The following is a 20,015-nucleotide window of genomic DNA, read 5'->3' on the forward strand; positions in this document are numbered from 1 at the left end:
AGGATATCCTTCAGATGTTGATGATACATATACAAAGAAAAGTTGGGATAACAGTTGAAAGATACTGGTCCTCCTGATAGGGGAGCTACAATCCCACCGATGAGTGAATTTGTGTACCGATTATGTGTCAGGTCTCTGACAGTGGAAATTAGAACAAAAGTATTCAATCCTCTATGAGTAAGGGTTGACCCTCCTATTCTTATACATCCCAGATGGAGATAGTTTGTACCATGCCATTTTTCTTAAGCTTAAAGTTCTTCTGGATTTAAAAAAGGTATAGTCTGAATTGTATCATAGTTCTATTGAACTTTAGATACACACTCTTTTACTAAAACTCTTGTTATTTCTTTCAAGTGAAAGATAAAAAGATTAAAATAGACTTCACTAAGGGAAATGGATGGAAGTTTTGAGACTGAAGAGGGTTGAGTCTCAAGAATTTCTATCTCATAATGGTTTAATGTTTTCAAACTACACATTTTTTTTTTGTAAACCATTGTGTTCTGCATTATCTGTTCCATGAGTTTATCTAAAAAGCTTATCTAAAAAGATATTGACTTTCTTGGTACATCCATGATGATAGATATGTGAGAGAGGTAGGACCACACTAATAAGGTGATAATAGATAATATGAAGAAGGACATGACTAATAAAGTGATAATAGATAATATGCCTAAGCTATTCTTAGATTCACAACTTAATCGAGACTTTTGTAGTGGCGAGAACTTAGAAAGTGACAGGTAAATAAGTGATAATCTACGTCAATCTTATTCTTGATTTATTGTTATTAATAATAACCCTAATGATATTTACCAATTTTTATCATTATTATTGACCCTAATAGAATTTAAGAGTGAATTTTATGACCAAACGGTCAAATTAAAGATCTTTATTCTGTAAATTTCAAGGATGTATTGTTTGTATTCGTAACACTTCAACCCGTGTGGTATATAAAACAACTAATGAAACACTTGTATTCATCATTAAAATTTATTATTAAAACCATAGAAGCCAAAACGACCAACCAAATTAAAAAAATTACTCAATGCTAAAAAGTGTGGTGTTCAATCTTCTGGTTGGAGGGATCCGTAATGACAACCACACTTGATTGTGAATCTCTACTGGGAGTATGAAGGACTATAGGGTATAATGTATTTGCATATCTAAAACAACCCCTTGTATGTATAGAAATATTTGTTCTTTGCGTTTCTATATTGAACCATGTAGTTTTAATTTGAAACTATAGGATATCTTTCAGATGTTGATCATACATATATAAAGAAAAGTTGGGATAACAGTCGAACCATAATGGTCCTCCTTACAGGGGAGCTACAATCCCACCAATGAGTGAATTTGTGTATCAATTATGTGTCAGGTCTCTAACAATGGCAAGAACAAAAGTATTCAATCCTCTATGAGTAAGGGCTGACCTTCCTATTCTTATACATCCCAGATGGAGATAGTATGTACCATGCCATTTTGCTTAAGTTTAAAGTTCTTTCGGATTTAACAAAGGTATAGTCTGAAATAGTTTTATTGAACTTCAGATATATGTTATTTTACTAAAATTCTTGTTATTTCTTTCAATTGGAAGATAGAAAGATTAACATAGACTTCACCAGCAAAATGGATGGAAGTTTCTGAGACTGAAGAGGGTTGAGTCTCAGGAATTTCTATCTCATAATGGTTTAATGTTTTCAAACTACAAACATTAATTTTTTTTGTAAACCATTATGTTCTGCATTATTTGTTTCATGAAATTATCGAAAAAGATATTGACTTTCTTAGTGCATCCATGATGATTCATATGAGAGAGAGGTAGGACCACACTAATAAAGTGATAATTGAATTTATCTAAAAAGATATTGACTTTCTTGGTGCATCCATGATGATACATATGTGAGAGAGGTAGAACCATGATGATACATATGTGAGAGAGGTAGAACCACACTAATAAGGTGATAATTGAGCTTATCTAAAAATATATTGACTTTCCTGGTGCATCCATGATGATACATATGTGAGAGAGGTAGGACCACTACCACCACACTAATAAGATGATAATAGATAATATGAAGGAGGACAAAACTAATAAATTGATGATAGATAATATGCCTAAATTATTCTTAGATTTACAACTTAATCGAGACTTTTGCAGTGGCCATGAAATTAAAGAGTGAATTGTATGACCAAACGATCAAATTGAAGATCTTTATTCTGTAAATTTCAAGGATGTATTGTAAAAGTGTAATTATAATAAATTTAAAAACATGAGATGTGGATGCGAATCATATATATATATATCTACCACAGCAATCCTTCCATCAATCAGAAATCGAACCATACAAAAAATAATTTCACCATTCAAGCCTAGCTGAATTTCAAAACCGTAGACACCACAAAGAAAAACCCTTCAGGCAATGGATTAAACAAAGCAATTCAAAACTATGAAATCAGTTTATCTGTTTACATTTGACTCAGAATCGTCATCTATTTTTTTCTCCTTCTACTCTTTTTGCTTATTGTTGCCAGTGTCTTCGTGTCTTGTTGTTGTTACTTGTGCTCTCGCTCCCCTGATCCTCTCCACACTCAAATTCTTGCGCGTTGTTGTTGTAATTTGAGCTGTGACTGGTCACCCTAATCATAGTGCTGTCCTTCTCCTGGTTCTCCAAACACAGAGGTTCCCGCTTGATCTTGCCATCAGTCTCCTCTTCTTGCTTATTGGTGTCAGTTTCGTCTTCTTGCTTATTGCCGTTGTTACTTGAGCTGTGACTGATCAATTTAATCACACTGCTCTCTGTCCTGTTATTCTCTCCACGCTCAGATTCTCGCGCATTGTTGTGATCAATCTTTTCTTCTTTTATATTGCTGCAGGTCACAGTAATCACAATGCTATCGATCTGCTGATTCTCTCCACACTCATCTTCTCGTGAGTCGTTGTGATCAGTCTCTTCTTCTTGAATCTTGTTCTTGTTATTTGAGGTGTGAACGTTGTCCTGACTCTCTCCACCTTCAATTTCTTGGGCGTTGTTGTGATTCGTTTCTTGTTTTTCTTGCTCATTCTTGTGATCAGTCTCTTGTTGTGTGTTGTCGTCCTCCTCTTGTACTTGATGCTTCCGTTGTCGCTCATGTTGGACCTCTCGTTCTTGGTCTTCATTATGTGTTGCTGATGCGGGCCTTCTTTGTCCTGGCAATACAATTTCGTCTAACAATGAGGTAGTGGAAACGTGTTTCTTAAACCTACAAAGCATTTCTTCGCCCTTCTCCTTTTCAACCTGCAGGTTCAGTCATCCATATTCGTGAATCATAACGGTCATACATTCAGTAAATTTTAGCTATGTATATGATCATTTTCGGACTTGGAATGGACATTACGATCATATATGTAAATGACAAACTATTGACTCACCTGTTGAACATCTCGACTAAATACAATTGATCGGTTTTCATTGCTTTCCACAATAATATGGAAGACTTTTTTGAATGGAACATCTTTTATGATGTGCCATTTCACAGGAAATATGCCCACCCAGTCCCAAAATTTTGCTTTAGCTCCAAAATCTACAGGGCCAACCATTTCAGCCACCCCACAGAAATGACCGCTTGTGTTCACCTGCATCCCACGAACAGCAAGATTAGATGTACTTATTCTTGAAATAAGGGTATTTTTTTCCAGAAACAATTCTTGTAAGTACTTGAAATGACCTAAAATTCAAAGAAACACTCACCGAAAACAGTAAGAATATAGGACAATTGGAACGAGAAGCCCTAGATGAACCTCCTTGGACACTTTGTTCGCTTGAGATTGCTTCAGCGTAAGCGGCATTTAGTTTTAGATTTCCCCTCCAGGTGCTTGTCCACACTCGATGTCTAATACTGTGAAGGACATGCTCTTTGTTACAAGATTTGATAACAAAAAACTTTGCATTTGCATATCGAGTCACAAATCCTGGAAGGTTGTAGTCATTCCGTAAAACTAAAGGGCCACTCCTACTTCCAGTATTGGACCTTTGGGGTTGCGGTTGTTGAAATTGCAGCTCCTGGTGATGATAGGAATGATGTTGCGGCTGTGATGTTGATGGTTGAAATTGATAAGTGCCGGGGTGACCATAATGGCCCTGGTTGACAACCAGATTTAAGGGTGGAGGAACGTATATAGAGGGTTCTTCAGGGTATGCTGCATTTTCATATCTTGGCGGGTATTGCTGTGGATAACCGTATTGATACCCATAACAATATGCGTATCCATATCCATATGTCACTCCTTGCTCCTGTAGTGGTTGTGTCACCATTGCCATATTGTTGTTTGTACCAATTCCAACGTTAATACTAGTTCCAACATTAATACCAGGATTTGAACTTGTTCCAACATTAATACCAGGATTTGAACTTGTTCCAACATAAGCATTTGTATTAACACTTCTGGGAGGTTGATCATCCATTTCAGATATGTTTATCAATAACCACAAACAGCGAACAACCTCTTTGCTTTCTTTAACGTTTTCCTTCTCTCAAATCTACCTTCTTCTTCCACCTAGGGTTTCTAAAGTCGAACCTGAGTAGTCACAATCATGAGTTTAAACCGCAGCATATGAAACAAACATGCTACCATCATACCGTTGGAAGGAAAAAGAGACAGTATTGCTTTAGAAAATCTACACAGAAAGGGAAAAAAAGAAATGAAAAGATAAAAAATGACCATACCTCCAATATTCTGGCGTTAACAAAAATTTCTGAAGCTATGAGTATGCCGTTCCCTACCATACGACCTTCTAAGCAAAATGAGAATAAACGAAATCGACCTTTCCCCGCTCGACCTGTCGATAATCATCTATCTAAATTCTCTATTTATATATAGAATGTGTTTTTGATTGAGAATTATTCAGACAATATATTTTTTTATGGCCGTTGCAACGTGAAAAAGTAATGTCAAACGTTATCACTAAAATTCGGTTATCAATGTTTTCTTTATTCTAAATTTTTTGGTCCGTTGTTATTTCCTAGAATTTAGAAAGGGTTAATATACATTTTCCAAAATTTGCGCTCTTAAGTTACTTTTAATTGAAAGCAAGTTAATTCAAAACTATCAACTTAATTTAAGTTTTGTATTGGATATATTATTTCCAACATTGTGCTTTGGTCCACCACGGCAACACTTATCCATTGAGCATCGATATAGATAACACGTTATCACAAGAGTACCAACATATGGTTAAGTGGTCTCATTAAATTCTATTTTAAATTAAATCTATTTAATTCCAGATTAATAAATGTATAGAGATCATTAGGTCCACCACGACAACACAATCCATTGAGCATCGATATAGATGACACGTTATCACATGAGTACCAACATATTAAGTGGTCTCATTGAATTTTATTTTAAATTAATTCTGTTTAATTCCAGATTTATAAATATGCAGAGATTAATATATTAAGATGTAAATTTTTTATTGAATGTAAAACTTAAAGAAAATGTATTTTTTTTAATGTAAAATTTAAAGAAAATGTTTGTATGTTTAGGGATTGGATTTCTTTTATTAGTCCCTGCCATCTGGCAATGGCCAGGGACTATAGTAATCGAAATTGGTTGATTTAGCATTAGTTTGAAGCGTTATTTCGGTGATTACGGTGGTTAAAGCAAAGTCTTCAGATGCGTCGTGCGAGGATAACCAAACTCTTCAGCTTTGCCATGGTTTGCCATCTTATTTGGCCTCTTCCCGAGGCGGGAGAGGCCGGAGCATAGGCTATCTTCCTTTGCCGTCTTTATTATTGGTGACCGTCAGGCGATTTCATAGATTAATGTTAACATTACTTAACATTAGTTTGGCAGTGTGAATTATTTGCAGTTTCAGTTTTGGCATATTGGCAGGCAGGTGTTCTGCTGTTTTGGCATATTGGCAGTCAGGTGTTCTGCTGTCCGTGCTCTTCGTGCATGGCAGAGTGCCAGGAGGCGCCTTCAGTTGAATTTTCTTTGTCGATGTCTGCACACTGTTGTAACTGCCTGTAATCCATTCTATTTTTTCCATTGGGTAAGTCTATTATACACTGCTTTGCATTCTTGTTCGTAGGGTTGCACGCTGCTGTAACTGCCTGTAAGTCTATTATACACTGCTTTGCATTCTTGTTCATAGGGTTTAACATTCTTTGGTTGCAGGGTGTAAGCTTCTGTAGAACTTTTAATGGCAGCTAGGATGGTTTGAATGACTTTATGGCAATTTTTTTGGGAATTTGGTTGAGTGTAATGTATTTTATATGGAATTTGGTAATTCAGATTGAGATTTGAGCGATGAAGAGTTACCTGGATCATGCTCTGGCCATGAGCCCTCTGTTGCACTTCCCGGAAGAGCTGGAGCAGATCAAAATTCCGTCCGAGTGGTTATATGACCATCACCATGAGGAGAACAAGGGCGTGGAACCTGCAGCGGTGGACATCAAAGAAACGCCCAAGGAGTATGTGTTCTACGCCGACGTTCCGGGCCTTACCAAGTCCGACATTCAGGTAAGTGGCGAAAATTAAATCCAGTGAACAGGGTGGGTTTCTTGATTAGGGTTTCATTTTAGTGACAGGGAGGGTTTATTTTTTTGAAGGTGTATGTGGAAGAGGAGAACTTGCTGGTGATAAAATGCCAGGGAGGCAAGAGGAAGCGCGAAATGGTCGAGGGAACACGCTTTGGAACAAGAACAAAGGGAGATTACTCGGGCTATGTATCTCGCTATCGTCGATTCAGGGCATTTCGCTGGCCTCGCTTCGTTCAGGAGCCGAATTAACTGAGACCGGAGCCGAATTAAGAAATGCTGGTCTTTAACCAAGGAGAGGTACTTTAGCTGGTTATGGCTCCTCGTCAAGCAGGGTTGGGCTGGCTCCTCATCACGCTAGTGTTGGGCTTGCTCCTCGTAAGGCTGGTGAAGTGCTTGAAATCCGACTATCTGTTGATGCGAGCTAAACTAATGCCTTGTTCAAGTAACAGATCTGGTTGCCCTGGTCCCATAGCCCGCTACTTCCCTTTGTACGGCTCCAGATTCACCACCATCACTTACAACATATCCAGGCGTAGATAGAGATCCATATGCATATCCTACAAGGACATATGCTGTCCCGGTTCCAGGTGTGGTTGACAGGTCAGACTGGGATGACAAAGTACCTGCTGTTCTTGTTGCGGAAAGAGCGCTCAAACTGGCATTGGCGAAGGTGCAACAGTGATGACAGTAGGAAAGCCCTTCCTATCCTGTCCAGCCTCCTAAGCATACGGATTGACCCTTTATAAATAGCTATCAAATGTCAATACAATCGATTTATCGCAGAACAGACCTAAGCTTTTAACTCCCTCCTGCAGTGCAGGGTTTATTGGGGTGGTGAGACATGGTGAGACATGAGGCACGGTCACGGCTACTCCCAGTCCATCCTTTGTGAAAAGCTGTGTGTTTGGCAACTGAGTTTCTGTGAAGGCACTTTTTCTTTTGTTACACCTCTGGTGGTGAGGCAGTAGGACACGCGTAGCCCATGCAAATTCTATATATTACAGTTAACCATCATTTTATTTGTATGTAACCATTGTGGACATAACATAGAAATCATCCTACACAAAACGCTATGTGGGACCTACCATGAGCGCCATGTCTCTCATCATTCCATTTATCAAAACTTTGCCCTCCTTAACCTCGGCTTGGTTCATTCCTACTTTTGCCCTCCTTAACCTCGGCTTGGTTCATTCCGACATTTGGCAGTGGATTCCATGTCTCTGCAACTTATTCATACATTGTAGACCTGCCAGGTAATTTACTCTGTAATAATGTAGAAAATATTTTTAGTTTCTGGACGGTTTGAACTCAAGGCACTGAATGTCGGGCCTACCAACCTTGATGAGCAGAATGGCCAGTGCTGGGGAGGGTAGCTCACAGCTGCGTTTACAGAGGCAGGCTGAGGTTTGGGAAACTGATTGCTGTGAAAAGGCTGGAGTGTGATGATAACGAATCAGACAAGGCATTCTGCAGAGAGCTTCACATTGCTGGCAGTTTGAAGAATCGTCATGTGGTTCCTTTGTTAGGTTACTGCATTGATCGCCTAGGCCTTTCTCTGGTCTACAAGTTCATATCTGGTGGAAGCTTGGAATACCATCTTCATGGTATTGTTATATCTGTCTTTATTATTATTTGAACATAAGAACTCTTCTTTTGGGCATTTTAGTTTCTGTTGGGCTGAAAATAAACAACTCTGATGTGTGTTTTGATGGTTCGGATTACCATCTTCATGGTACTGTTATACCTGTAGTTATTCTTCTTTTGGGCATTTATTTTTTGTTGGAATGAAAAGAAAGAAAGCTGCTTATTGTTTAACGGTAGAAGTTTATCATACCATTTTCATGGTCCCGTTATGTCTAGAATTCATCTTCTTTTGGGCATTTTATTTTCTGTTGGTCTGAGAATAAGAAGTCTGATTACTGATGATTTGATGTGAAACATTCTTTTATCCTCTTGGAAAATAGCTAAGGTAATGTAATAGTTAGTTTGCATATACTGGTGACAAACCATGTATTGGTCAGATCTATTTCTGTTGCAATCTGCATATGGATTCTACATTCAATAATGTTCAGAAGATCTATTTTTGATGCAACTTGCATATGGATTCCACATTCAATAATGTTTAGATCTTTGGTATATAGTGCTCATGTGACTATTTCTATTGCAGTTGTGTGATTTTGGGCTAGCAACATGCACGCTGGGGCTTCTATACCCTTCTTGTGCAAGTCAGTTATTCAATAATGTTAAGATCTTTGGTATATAGTGCTCATGTGACTATTTCTATTGCAGTTGTGTGATTTTGGGCTAGCAACATGCACGCTGGGGCTTTTATACCCTTCTTATGGTTAGTTTGGTGTTGGTAATGTGAGCAATTTATTGTTGACTTGAATTTTGTGCTGTCGAGATTTGCTTTTGAAATGACAGAACTGCGTTTTTTTTAAGGACAAAGGCTTTCATTTCAACTGTGAACATTCTTCCAATGGTAGTCTAAGCCCCACTGCAAATTTGCCATTGTTGAGAGATGTTCCTTATTTTGAAAGACATGATCTCTTGATTAAAAAATTGAATATTTGTTGTCTCCAATATGATTTCTCAAACCCTAAAGAAAATATTGCAGAGAACGAGATCAAGCAGCAAACCTTACTGGAGCTTGTTGACTATGTTCAGTATGGAGCAGGCACACTCATAGAAAGAGTTCAGGGGGAGATTGCCAAAATGTTTACTTCAAATCTTTTTCGTTCCTTGCCTCCATCTTGGACATGAAAGTGTGGATCGTGCATGGCCACATTTGAAGATAGTGTATGAACTCTTGTTGCAATATATAATAAATGGTTTTGCATTACCTCTAAAAGAGGAACATAAACTCTTTTTAAGCAGAGCTCTTTTGCCTCTGCATAGGCCTAAATGCTTTGCTCTCTATCATCAACAACTATCATATTGTATCACTCATTTTGTGGAAAAGGATTTGACATTAGTGGATACTGTTATTAGGGGTCTACTAAGGTATTGGCATGTCACAAATATCCAAAAGGAAGTTTTGTTCCTGGGAGAACTGGAGGAAGTTATAGAAATAACGAAATCTTATGAATTCCAGTCTTTCATGGTACCTCTGTTTCTGTAGATAGGCCGCTGCCTCAATTTCTCACGTTTCCAAGTTTGTAATTAAATTTTCAAATTCCATTTTTGAAGCATTCCTATTTTTTATTGTCAGATTTGTATATTTCCTTTCAGAGCTGGTGTTGGCTTGATTCATTCTGGTTAAAATTGTACAAGATTTTTTATTTTAATTTCTTCACATTCAATTTGAAGGTTTGCTGAGTTCAAGTACTACTAGCCCTTATATTTTGATATTACGGATTGATATACTGTAGTGTTGTTAACATTATATTATAGGGTGCAACAATCACACTCACCAACGACCATTTGGTTGATATATTCATTTTATGGGTAAGTGTCAATATGGGGGAGAGGTTAATTTATTCTGATGTTAAATATTGTAGGGCATATTATATTATTCGACAACCCTTGATTTATGATTTTGGCTAGCAACATGCACGCTAGGGCTTCTATACCCTTCTTGTGCAAGTCAGTTATTCAATAATGTTCAGATCTTTGGTATATAGTGCTCATGTGACTATTTCTATTGCAGTTGTGTGATTTTGGGCTAGCAACATGCACGCTGGGGCTTCTATACCCTTCTTATGGTTAGTTCGGTGTTGGTAATGTGAGCAATTTATTGTTGACTTGAATTTTGTGCTGTCGAGATTTGCTTTTGAAATGACAGAACTGCGTTTTTTTTTAGGACAAAGGCTTTCATTTCAACTGTGAACATTCTTCCAATGGCAGTCTAAGCCCCACTGCAAATTTGCCATTGTTGAGAGATGTTCCTTATTTTGAAAGACAGGATCTCTTGATTAAAAAATTGAATATTTGTTGTCTCCAATATGATTTCTCAAACCCTAAAGAAAATATTGCAGAGAACGAGATCAAGCAGCAAACCTTACTGGAGCTTGTTGACTATGTTCAGTATGGACAGACACACTCATAGAAAGAGTTCAGGGGGAGATTGCCAAAATGTTTACTTCAAATCTTTTTCGTTCCTTGCCTCCATCTTGGACATGAAAGTGTGGATCGTGCATGGCCACATTTGCAGATAGTGTATGAACTCTTGTTGCAATATATAATAAATGGTTTTGCATTACCTCTAAAAGAGGAACATAAACTATTTTTAAGCAGAGCTCTTTTGCCTCTGCATAAGCCTAAATGCTTTGCTCTCTATCATCAACAACTATCATATTGTATCACTCATTTTGTGGAAAAGGATTTGACATTAGTGGATACTGTTATTAGGGGTCTACTAAGGTATTGGCATGTCACAAATATCCAAAAGGAAGTTTTGTTCCTGGGAGAACTGGAGGAAGTTATAGAAATAACGAAATCTTATGAATTCCAGTCTTTCATGGTACCTCTGTTTCTGCAGACAGGCCACTGCCTCAATTTCTCACGTTTCCAAGTTTGTAATTGAATTTTCAAATTCCATTTTTGAAGCATTCCTATTTTTTATTGTCAGATTTGTATATTTCCTTTCAAAGCTGGTGTTGGCTTGATTCATTCTGGTTAAAATTGTACAAGATTTTATATTTTAATTTCTTCACATTCAATTTGAAGGTTTGCTGAGTTCAAGTACTACTAGCCCTTATATTTTGATATTACGGATTGATATATTGTAGTGTTGTTAACATTATATTATAGGGTGCAACAATCGCACTCACCAACGACCATTTGGTTGATATATTCATTTTATGGGTAAGTGTCAATATGGGGGAGAGGTTAATTTATTCTGATGTTAAATATTGTAGGGCATATTATATTATTCGACAGCCCTCGATTTATGTATTACTAAAACTGGTGCATTGTGTTGAAATGTTTCAAAATTCTAAGTTGATTTTGGTCTTACTGAAACAAATTACAATTTATTTTACATTCTACTTTATCATGAAAAAATAATTACAAAATTTAAAATGAAAATAGATTTAGACTTAGATCAAACTATTCAGTGGGGTGGCCCAATCTGCTCAATGCCAAAGTGAGTAGCTCTATCATAACATCGATATACAATAGATGCTAGTTTTCCTAAAGCACCCAAATTCAAATTCAAGCAGTTTTATTTGTCCTTCCTGGTACTTTCTGCAAGCCCAAAACTTCAATAGATGTTGCAACATCTCTTGAGTTGGCACAATAGGCTTGTGGATGACCTTTTCCAGTTGTGGCTCTAAGGGATTGTTCTTCGGAGTGGTTCTTTCTATTAACCTTTTCACATAATCATTAATTTGTTGAATTGGCAACTTTCTTCAATAGTCTTCACTCTTTCGTGTCTTTTTGGCTATGTATTCTTTTCACCTCTAGTTGTCGCTATGCATTGAACACACATCTATGGAATTTAAAGACTTTAGATCTCTAGATTGGCTCTGAGCTACATGGTATGGTTGCATCTTCCAGCATTCTTTTTGCAAGATGAGGGCTTAGTTTTGTCACTCTTTTAGGCAAGCATGCTCACTCCTCTCAAGCAAGAGTGTCACTTCTAGATTTCATCTATATCCAATTAGTGAATATGTCAGAATGTCTTCCTCGCCCATTTATTGCACCACAAGTACCATAAAGGTGGTCTTTCGCTTCTACTCACGATAGCTGCCTTCTATAATTCACCAGGGCTACCTTCTACAATTCAACACATGTTAGAATGTCTTCTTCAAATTTCTATCATGAAATGCATATGGTTTCTTAAGGTGGCATGTATATTTTGGACTGTGATTTTTCAAGGCTGCTTTCAATGATCCAGAGGATATGCTCGAATTTCTTTCTCGCCCTTTCTGTAATGAAATGGATAAGGTGGCTTGTAGGCTTTATATTTTATTTTGAAGCCAGTTGTGGCTTCAACCTCGACCTGATCGTGTTCATCGTGGCCTTTTATACTGTGATTTTCCCATCTTTCAGGCTAACCAGATTCATTAGACTATCATAGCTCCTGTGGTGCATGCTACTTGGCCTTTGGCTTCGATCATGACCATTAGGAGTGGCTACATTATGCGCATGTTATTTTTCTAAATTAAGATCAAAGATCTGTATGTTTACAGAATCTCATGATTGTAGCAAAGCCTATTTTCCTAAATTAAGATCAAAGATCTGTATGTTTACAGAATCTCAGAATCTCATGATTGTAGCAAAGCCATAGAATTATTAGTGTATTAGACTTGGAAATGGTAATTGTCTGCTGAAGTATGTTTTTTAGTGAGATTTATATGCTTGTAAATTCTTTCACCACCTTCTCCCTCTTTGCTCAATTGAACATTAGTTTCAACTACATTCGTTGCTTTGAGGATACTCTACACAAACATACTTTTACGACCTGTGCAGGTCACTGCTTTGATTCCCATGGAACTAAGTCACATGACACTAAGAATATTACACAAAATACATGAATTTAAAAGATGACTATCTGTTGGTCATTGGTCTTAAAGCCCAACTGTCTGTTAGCCTTAGATTTTATTGGTCTTAGATTGTATTTGGCTACTCCTTCCTCATCTTGAAGCTCCCGCATGGCAGGGACTTGCTGCAATGTATGAACTGTCTGAATCTATAGCTTTGTTGTACGTGGATCATGAAACGTACCTATTCGAACGAAGCCTTGCATCCCTCCCTCGATGATAGTAGCTGGGTGGACTATTGGATACGGAACATAGAACTACCAGGCGAGGGAGATAAACCTCGGATCGGGTCTTGAACTATCTTTGCATTTCCTAGACTCGACCCAGTCAAAATATTGACCCGGTCAAGGCAGGGACTTGCTGCGATGCAGCTTCCCTTGTTTCTGTATAGATTTGGAGAATCAAATATTTTAAAATGTAATTTTTTCCTTGAATGTAAATAGGTGTTAGAAACCTATTATAATAATTATACTGGGAACACTCAATATCAAGATGTCATCGAAAAGTGTTGATTTTTAGAGATTCACATAGAAACATGAGCTTGGTGGATTAAAGGAAGGGAACAAAATATGAAAAATTTCCAAACAATTCCTAATCATATAATGAAAATCAACACCATATGGAAAATGGAAGACAATAATGGAAGCAATATAAGTGGATTCTTAGACTTAGTATTCAAGGGTAATAATTTCAAGAATATTTCTAAGGAGTTTAACTAGGTTAGAATTAGGGACATACTTAAAATTATTTATTATCTTCCAAAGCTCATTGAGGAAGAGGTACATGAAGTCCTATTGTTCTATCTGGAGTGAGGAACTCTTTACAATCATTAGTTACTTGAGGGATAAGAGCCTAGGTCCTAACAGTTGGGTGACTAAATTTTTGAGAAATTATTTGGGATCTTTGGTGACGACTTAGTCTAGGTGGTGGTGGAAGTTTGTTTTTGAGGAAAAATGCCTAACAACTTCAATGCCACCTTAATGCCATTATATCTTAATTGTATTATCCTATCTACTTTAGATCTATCTCGTTCTATAACTACTTCTAAAATATCATAACAAATATTATTGCATATATGCTCAAATTAATTCTATTGAGAGCTATTTAACAAGAACATTTTGGCTTCCCTAAGGGAAGGCTTATTCATTAAGCAATCAGATAAACTTAAGAGGGTATGCATTTTTTTAAAACATCTAGACTACCATCTACAATAATAAAGCTTATGATCCAGGTGGATGTTGGTGGCCACCCACCTATCCCATTTGGACCCCCAGAACTGTCTCTTTCAGTTTTTCAATTTCCTTAATTATAGCGCAGTTTACTATTTTTAGCAGTTTTTCGGGTCCTAAATTTCTGGAGCCGTTTTGAGGCCCTAAACGACGTTCTGATAAAAATCGTCTTTTCCGTCGTAGTCCTCGGAGAGATCTTTCCAATAGGCTATCATGCACGTCAAACAGAGATAATATGACCAATTCGCGACCCCGGGAAGTTGGTTGTCAAACTCACCCCAAAACGGGGCCCACAATTTGGCGTTTCATCTTCTAGGGTTAGGTTTTGGAATGTGAAGGGTTTTCCATTGTTTCTCAATAATAAATAGGCCTTCAAACCTCATTGTAAACACAGTTCGGAACAGTTCAGAGGCATGTAGCCGACACATCTCTTCTCAGAGATAAGCTACCATCGCCCTAGCTCAGTTATTTCTCTTTCTATTTGTAAGCATATTTCAGTATTTGCCATTAATGAAATTAAGTATTATTTTCATTGCATATCTGTCTTTATGGTTATCTCTATATTTTATTACATTCCTATTTAAATCTGGATCAGTGGTATCAGAGCGGTCTGCTTTTTCTCTGTTTTTCTTTGCATGTCCCCAACGAGGTCGGGATATAAGGAGTTAGGGCTTGAATTGGTCGAATCTTTGCAAGACCAGCCTCGCAAATCTCGATGACCTCCCATGGCGGATGAGAAGAAATATGAGGGGGGCAGGAGATCCTATCAAAATCTTGCTCGAAGAAGCCCTCGAGCGGCAAAGGAATGCGATGATGGATAGCTTTGCACAGATCCTTCAGCGACTACCCAGAGGCGACGCATCGACTTCCAACAGCTACTCTGGAAATGCCACACCGTATAAGGTACAAGTTAATTTTGAAATCCCCATCTTTGAGGGTCAAATAGACGCAGATGCCGTAGATAAATGGTTAAATCTGCTAGATGGGTATTTTTCTGTTCATGAATTTTCAAGTCGGGAAAAGATTGTTTTCGCTCTTCTCAAAGTAGCTCCCCATGTTAAGGACTGGTGGGAAACATACTGCGAGCAGAAGGATGAAAGTACAAGCTCACTGTTTTCAGCCGCCCCCACTTGGAATGACTTCCGGGATGCCATCAAGGAGCAGTACTACCCTGTCAAAAGCTATGAGGACAAATACATCAAATCGACTACACTGTGGCAGGGAAGAGACCAAGATGTGCCAGAGTTCACAAATATTTTTCATACCCTTCGCACACAGTTGGGTATCAAAGATTCTGAGCTGCATCTGGTACTCAAATACCGCGGCTGCCTACACAGATACATCCAGGAAGAGATGGAGTTCTTGAACATCTCCTCACTCGGCATAGCATACCGATACACTGTAAAAATCGAGCAAAAGTTCAAACAGAAGAAGCGAGACTTTGAATCTGCAAATCCGAAGCCCAAAGGACAAAGCCAAGGCGGGGTGACCCAAGACAACCCCTCGAAGCTGCAAGAAAAGAACAACACCATGAAGTTGAAGAAGGACACAGGAAAGTGGTGTGAGTTCCACAAGAGTCCCACTCATAACACAAGTGAGTGTCGGACCAAGCAGTCACTGGTGGCCGAGTTGAAGGCTTCCGAATCAGATGCATGTTCCGACTCTGAGCTAGAACCCGACAAGGGGGATGGCAAACGGAAGCAAATCATTGATGCAGATCCTAGTGCCACTGTTGCCACTGCCAAGATCTAGAAGAATGAGCCCGAAGAGCCAGAGGAGGGGGAACGTCTTTTCCACTCACAGATGTGGGTGAAGGGTTCGCCGCTGTAATTCATTGTCGAAAGTGGCAGCCAAAATAACCTCATTTCAGCAGAGGTCATGAAGCGGTTGGGCCTACCAACTACGCCACACCCACAACCGTACAGTATCAGGTGGCTTCACGAAGGACGAGATCTCAAAGTTCGCCAGCAGTGCCGCCTTCCCTACAGCATCAAGCCCTTCACAGATGAGGTATTGTGTGATGTTACACCTTTGGATGTTTGTGATGTACTATTAAGCCAACAATACTTGTGGAGGCGACATGTTGTGTATGAGTCAAGGCCTCGCGCTGTCATTATTTCTTTGGATAATTCATTATACAGGATACCAGAGGTAGCTCCACCTACCGCCACCTCTTTGATCACTGCTAAGAAAGGCAACAAGCTCATCTCACAAACTAGGAAATTTATTTTCTGTCTGGTTCGCTCCCAAAGTAAGAGGAAGATCGTTGCTACATCCATGACCCCTGCAAAGGGTTCCTCCACGCAGCAGCAGCAACATAGGGATACAGTCATGACAAAACACAGGAACAACTTCTCCTTACCCAGAGGGGTACCACACAAGTTTCAGGTGGGCGACAAATTTTGGTTACATCTACAGAGAGAACGCCTTACCAGAACCCATCAGAAACTCAGACCACTTCGACATGGTCCTTACACCAGTAACAAGGCTGTGGGAAACAATGCTTTGAAGCACAACATTCCTCCATTCCCTCGCTTGCACCGATTGTTCAATGTGGACCATCGCCGACCATGCTTCCCACCATTTCTGGACACATCAAAGATTGCAAAACAGCTCACTAGAGACCTAGCTCAGCAAAAGCTTCCTCATCTCAAGGAGGAACTCAACGCAATGGGGACCATTGCTTCCTGTGGGGGAGGAATGATCCATGTGGATGTTGGTGGCCACCCACCTATCCAATTTGGACCCCCAGAACTATCTCTTTCAGTTTTTCAGTTTCCTTAATTATAGCGTAGTTTACCATTTTTAGCAGTTTTTCGGGTCCTAAACTTCCGGAGCCGTTTTGAGGCCCTAAACAACGTTTTTTTGGGAAATCTACCGCCAACAATATTTTTGATAAAAATCATCTTTTCCGTCGTAGTCCTTGGAGAGATCTTTCCAACGGGATATCATGCGTGTCAAACGGAGATAATATGACCAATTCGCGACCCCGGGAAGTTGGCTATCCAACTCACCCCAAAACGGGGCCCACAATTTGGCGTTTCATCTTCTAGGGTTAGGTTTTGGAATGTGAAGGGTTTTCCATTGTTTCTCAATAATAAATAGGCCTTCGAGCCTCATTGTAAACACAGTTCGGAACAGTTCAGAGGCATGTAGCGGACACATCTCTTCTCAGAGATAAGCTACCATCGCCCTAGCTGGGTTATTTCTCTTTCTATTTGTAAGCATATTTCAGTATTTCCCATTAATGAAATGAAGTATTATTTCCGCTGCATATCTGTCTTTATGGTTATCTCTATATTTTATTGCATTCCTATTTAAATCCGGATCAGCTTAACATTTCAATAACCTATTGGAAATATTATTAGCTTTATCCTAGACTTCTTACTTATGTTGGTTTAAAATTACCTCTGGTTAAGTGGATTATGCTTTGCATCACTTAGGATTTTCTCATTTTCCATGAAGGTTTTAACCTTGTACATAAATTATCTGCAAAAAAAATTCTAAAAAAAAGAAAAAAGTATACAATCATGAGAATAAAAAATATATACAAAGAATTTTGTTCTGGAACCAAAAATAGGGAAAACCAGATAGATTTTTCTTTATATTCCTTTTAATGTTACAAAAAATAATATACATTACAAAGCATTCATAAACCCCCAATCCATAAACGCTGAATTAGACATAACTGTAGTTCCCTTGACCAATTCTACAAAATACCATGGGAAAAACCATCATGCATAAAAACACACACAAAAACCATGTGAAAAATCATGGGTGGGTTTGCTTCCACCCTGAACCCCATGTATGGTGGCGATCGCTCCCCTGCAAAATCCCCAGCATGGGGATCTGTTTCCCCATGCACAGATAGTACAAGGGATTTTTTAGCCAATTTTACAATGAAACACAAATACCTACATATGGATGAAACTACTTGCTCTTATGCTCAAGGAAAAAACATATAGATCTACTAAAAAAGAATGAGTGAAGGTAAGATAAAAGAGAGATACAACCCTAGAAACCCTAATTCCATACACAACTCCCACTGAGCTCATGCACCTTCCAATCTACATGTTGATCTTGTGGACCTAATTATGCATATGGGTTCTTGGTCATATCATGTCATTGTCTTCTTATGCTTCTATACTACTACCATACACTCCCCCTAAGACCAAACATTCCTAACATTAACCTTATGCAATCTTTTTTGAATAGATTTGAGAATAATGCACTGTAGTTGGGAATAATTTCTCCTATTTCACTTGCTACCGCCCCTTATTCTTCCACATTGTGATAGGCTACTTCTTGGAATGTGTATTTTCTTCTAGCTTTCTGTTAGGTCTACTTTGAGTAAGCTTGTCCATTTTATTGATTTTCCTTGAAAACCTAGATAGCCTACAATATTTAGCCATGTGACCAAGGTTGTCACAAATATAACACCTCACATGAAGAAGATATGAGGCTAGATGATCAAATCATCTACTAACCATGCTAGATCTCTACTTCATAATTATCATGCTTCCACTTTGTGCATGATATCTATAATCAACTACCTTTTGGCCAAATAGGTTACATAAGAAATAATAACTATGAAAAGAACTAGTACACCTGATGGCCGTTCATCTCCTTTACCTCCCAAACTATTGCATATTCTGCTAGTAATATGTGAACAATATGCTTCTACAACTGGTTACGACATGTCCATAGTTGTGACATATGTAACACTTGACCTCATCCATCAAAGGAGCAAATGGGTTTTGAATTCTTCTCTAGGAGAGAATGGTCTTCTAGTTGTAGGTGCTCCTTGAGGTTCTCTTCTTGGCTGCTACTAGATGTGCTCCCTCCTTGCTCTTTCGATGCTCACATTGTTGATATTATTTGCTACATGCTTCTTAGGCTCGATATTTTTGATTGCATGTGCTTTTGATCTAGATTCTCCCTTCTAAAAGCCAATACTAGATTTGATCAAGGGAGATCTTCATGCTGATGTCTTCCTCCTTGAGCTAAATCTCCTTTATGTCAAAGATCTGCAATAATTTTTCTTGTTCTCTACACACAACTATCAACCTACTTACTTCAATAATTAGTTTATCAATTACAACCATAACTAACTCAAGTTCAACTTTAAGGACTACTGAATCTTCATATTGACTATTCATATCTGAATGTATACCGTCACAACTATTTAATGCATAACTAAAAAATAGCTCGTCAACATTTTTTCCTTCAAATTTGTTTTGTTGCATGAAATCTAGTTCTCTTGCAATTCCATTTTCTAATTTCATCTCTTGAAATTTTGTTGAAGTTGCACTAGGGGATGGACCTCATTTGGTTGAGATTCGTCCTTTTGAGATCCCCACTTCTTTTTCTTCTTTTTTTCTCTTCTTCTCAATATCTCAATTGCCACTACTATTTTCTCCTCAATACAATATCTCAATCTATCCAATATGTCCTTTTCATGTTTGAGATCCATTAACTTTTCTAGATTTGCAATGTGAAGATTGTCATAGATCACACACTTTTCTTTAGTATTTTGATGTTGTACTTTCACTAAGATAGGATATTTTCCACCATGTTCAAACACTAACCTTAAAACATTGGATCTACAAGATAATAAATCAAACTTAACCTTTTCACTCCATACCTGATAGCTAACATCATTGAGTAGGGGCACTACTTGATGATCCATCATTTTTTTTACAAAATTTCACCAGACCCACCTTCCAACAGCTAAGGTGCACCTTAATACACCTACTCTGAAGCCAATTGTTGGGATCTTGAG

At 38.2% G+C, this 20,015-nt stretch overlaps 1 protein-coding gene across 1 annotated transcript; it reads left to right on the forward strand.

Annotated features, from left to right (window-relative positions):
* The first annotated feature begins 5,956 nt into the window (after positions 1-5,956).
* On the forward strand, positions 5,957-6,768 carry LOC149169975 (17.4 kDa class III heat shock protein-like). Its single transcript, XM_089425406.1, has 3 exons — positions 5,957-6,029; positions 6,272-6,499; positions 6,589-6,768. Exons 2-3 carry the CDS (start codon positions 6,287-6,289, stop codon positions 6,766-6,768), a joined length of 393 nt encoding a protein of 130 aa, XP_089281532.1. The 5' UTR covers positions 5,957-6,029; positions 6,272-6,286.
* Positions 6,769-20,015: the final 13,247 nt, after the last annotated feature.

The sequence above is a fragment of the Pinus tabuliformis genome, chromosome 4_2, assembly GCF_031772625.1.
Source record: "Pinus tabuliformis cultivar Carrire ecotype Pingquan chromosome 4_2, CPIR1, whole genome shotgun sequence".
Lineage (NCBI taxonomy): Eukaryota > Viridiplantae > Streptophyta > Pinopsida > Pinales > Pinaceae > Pinus > Pinus tabuliformis.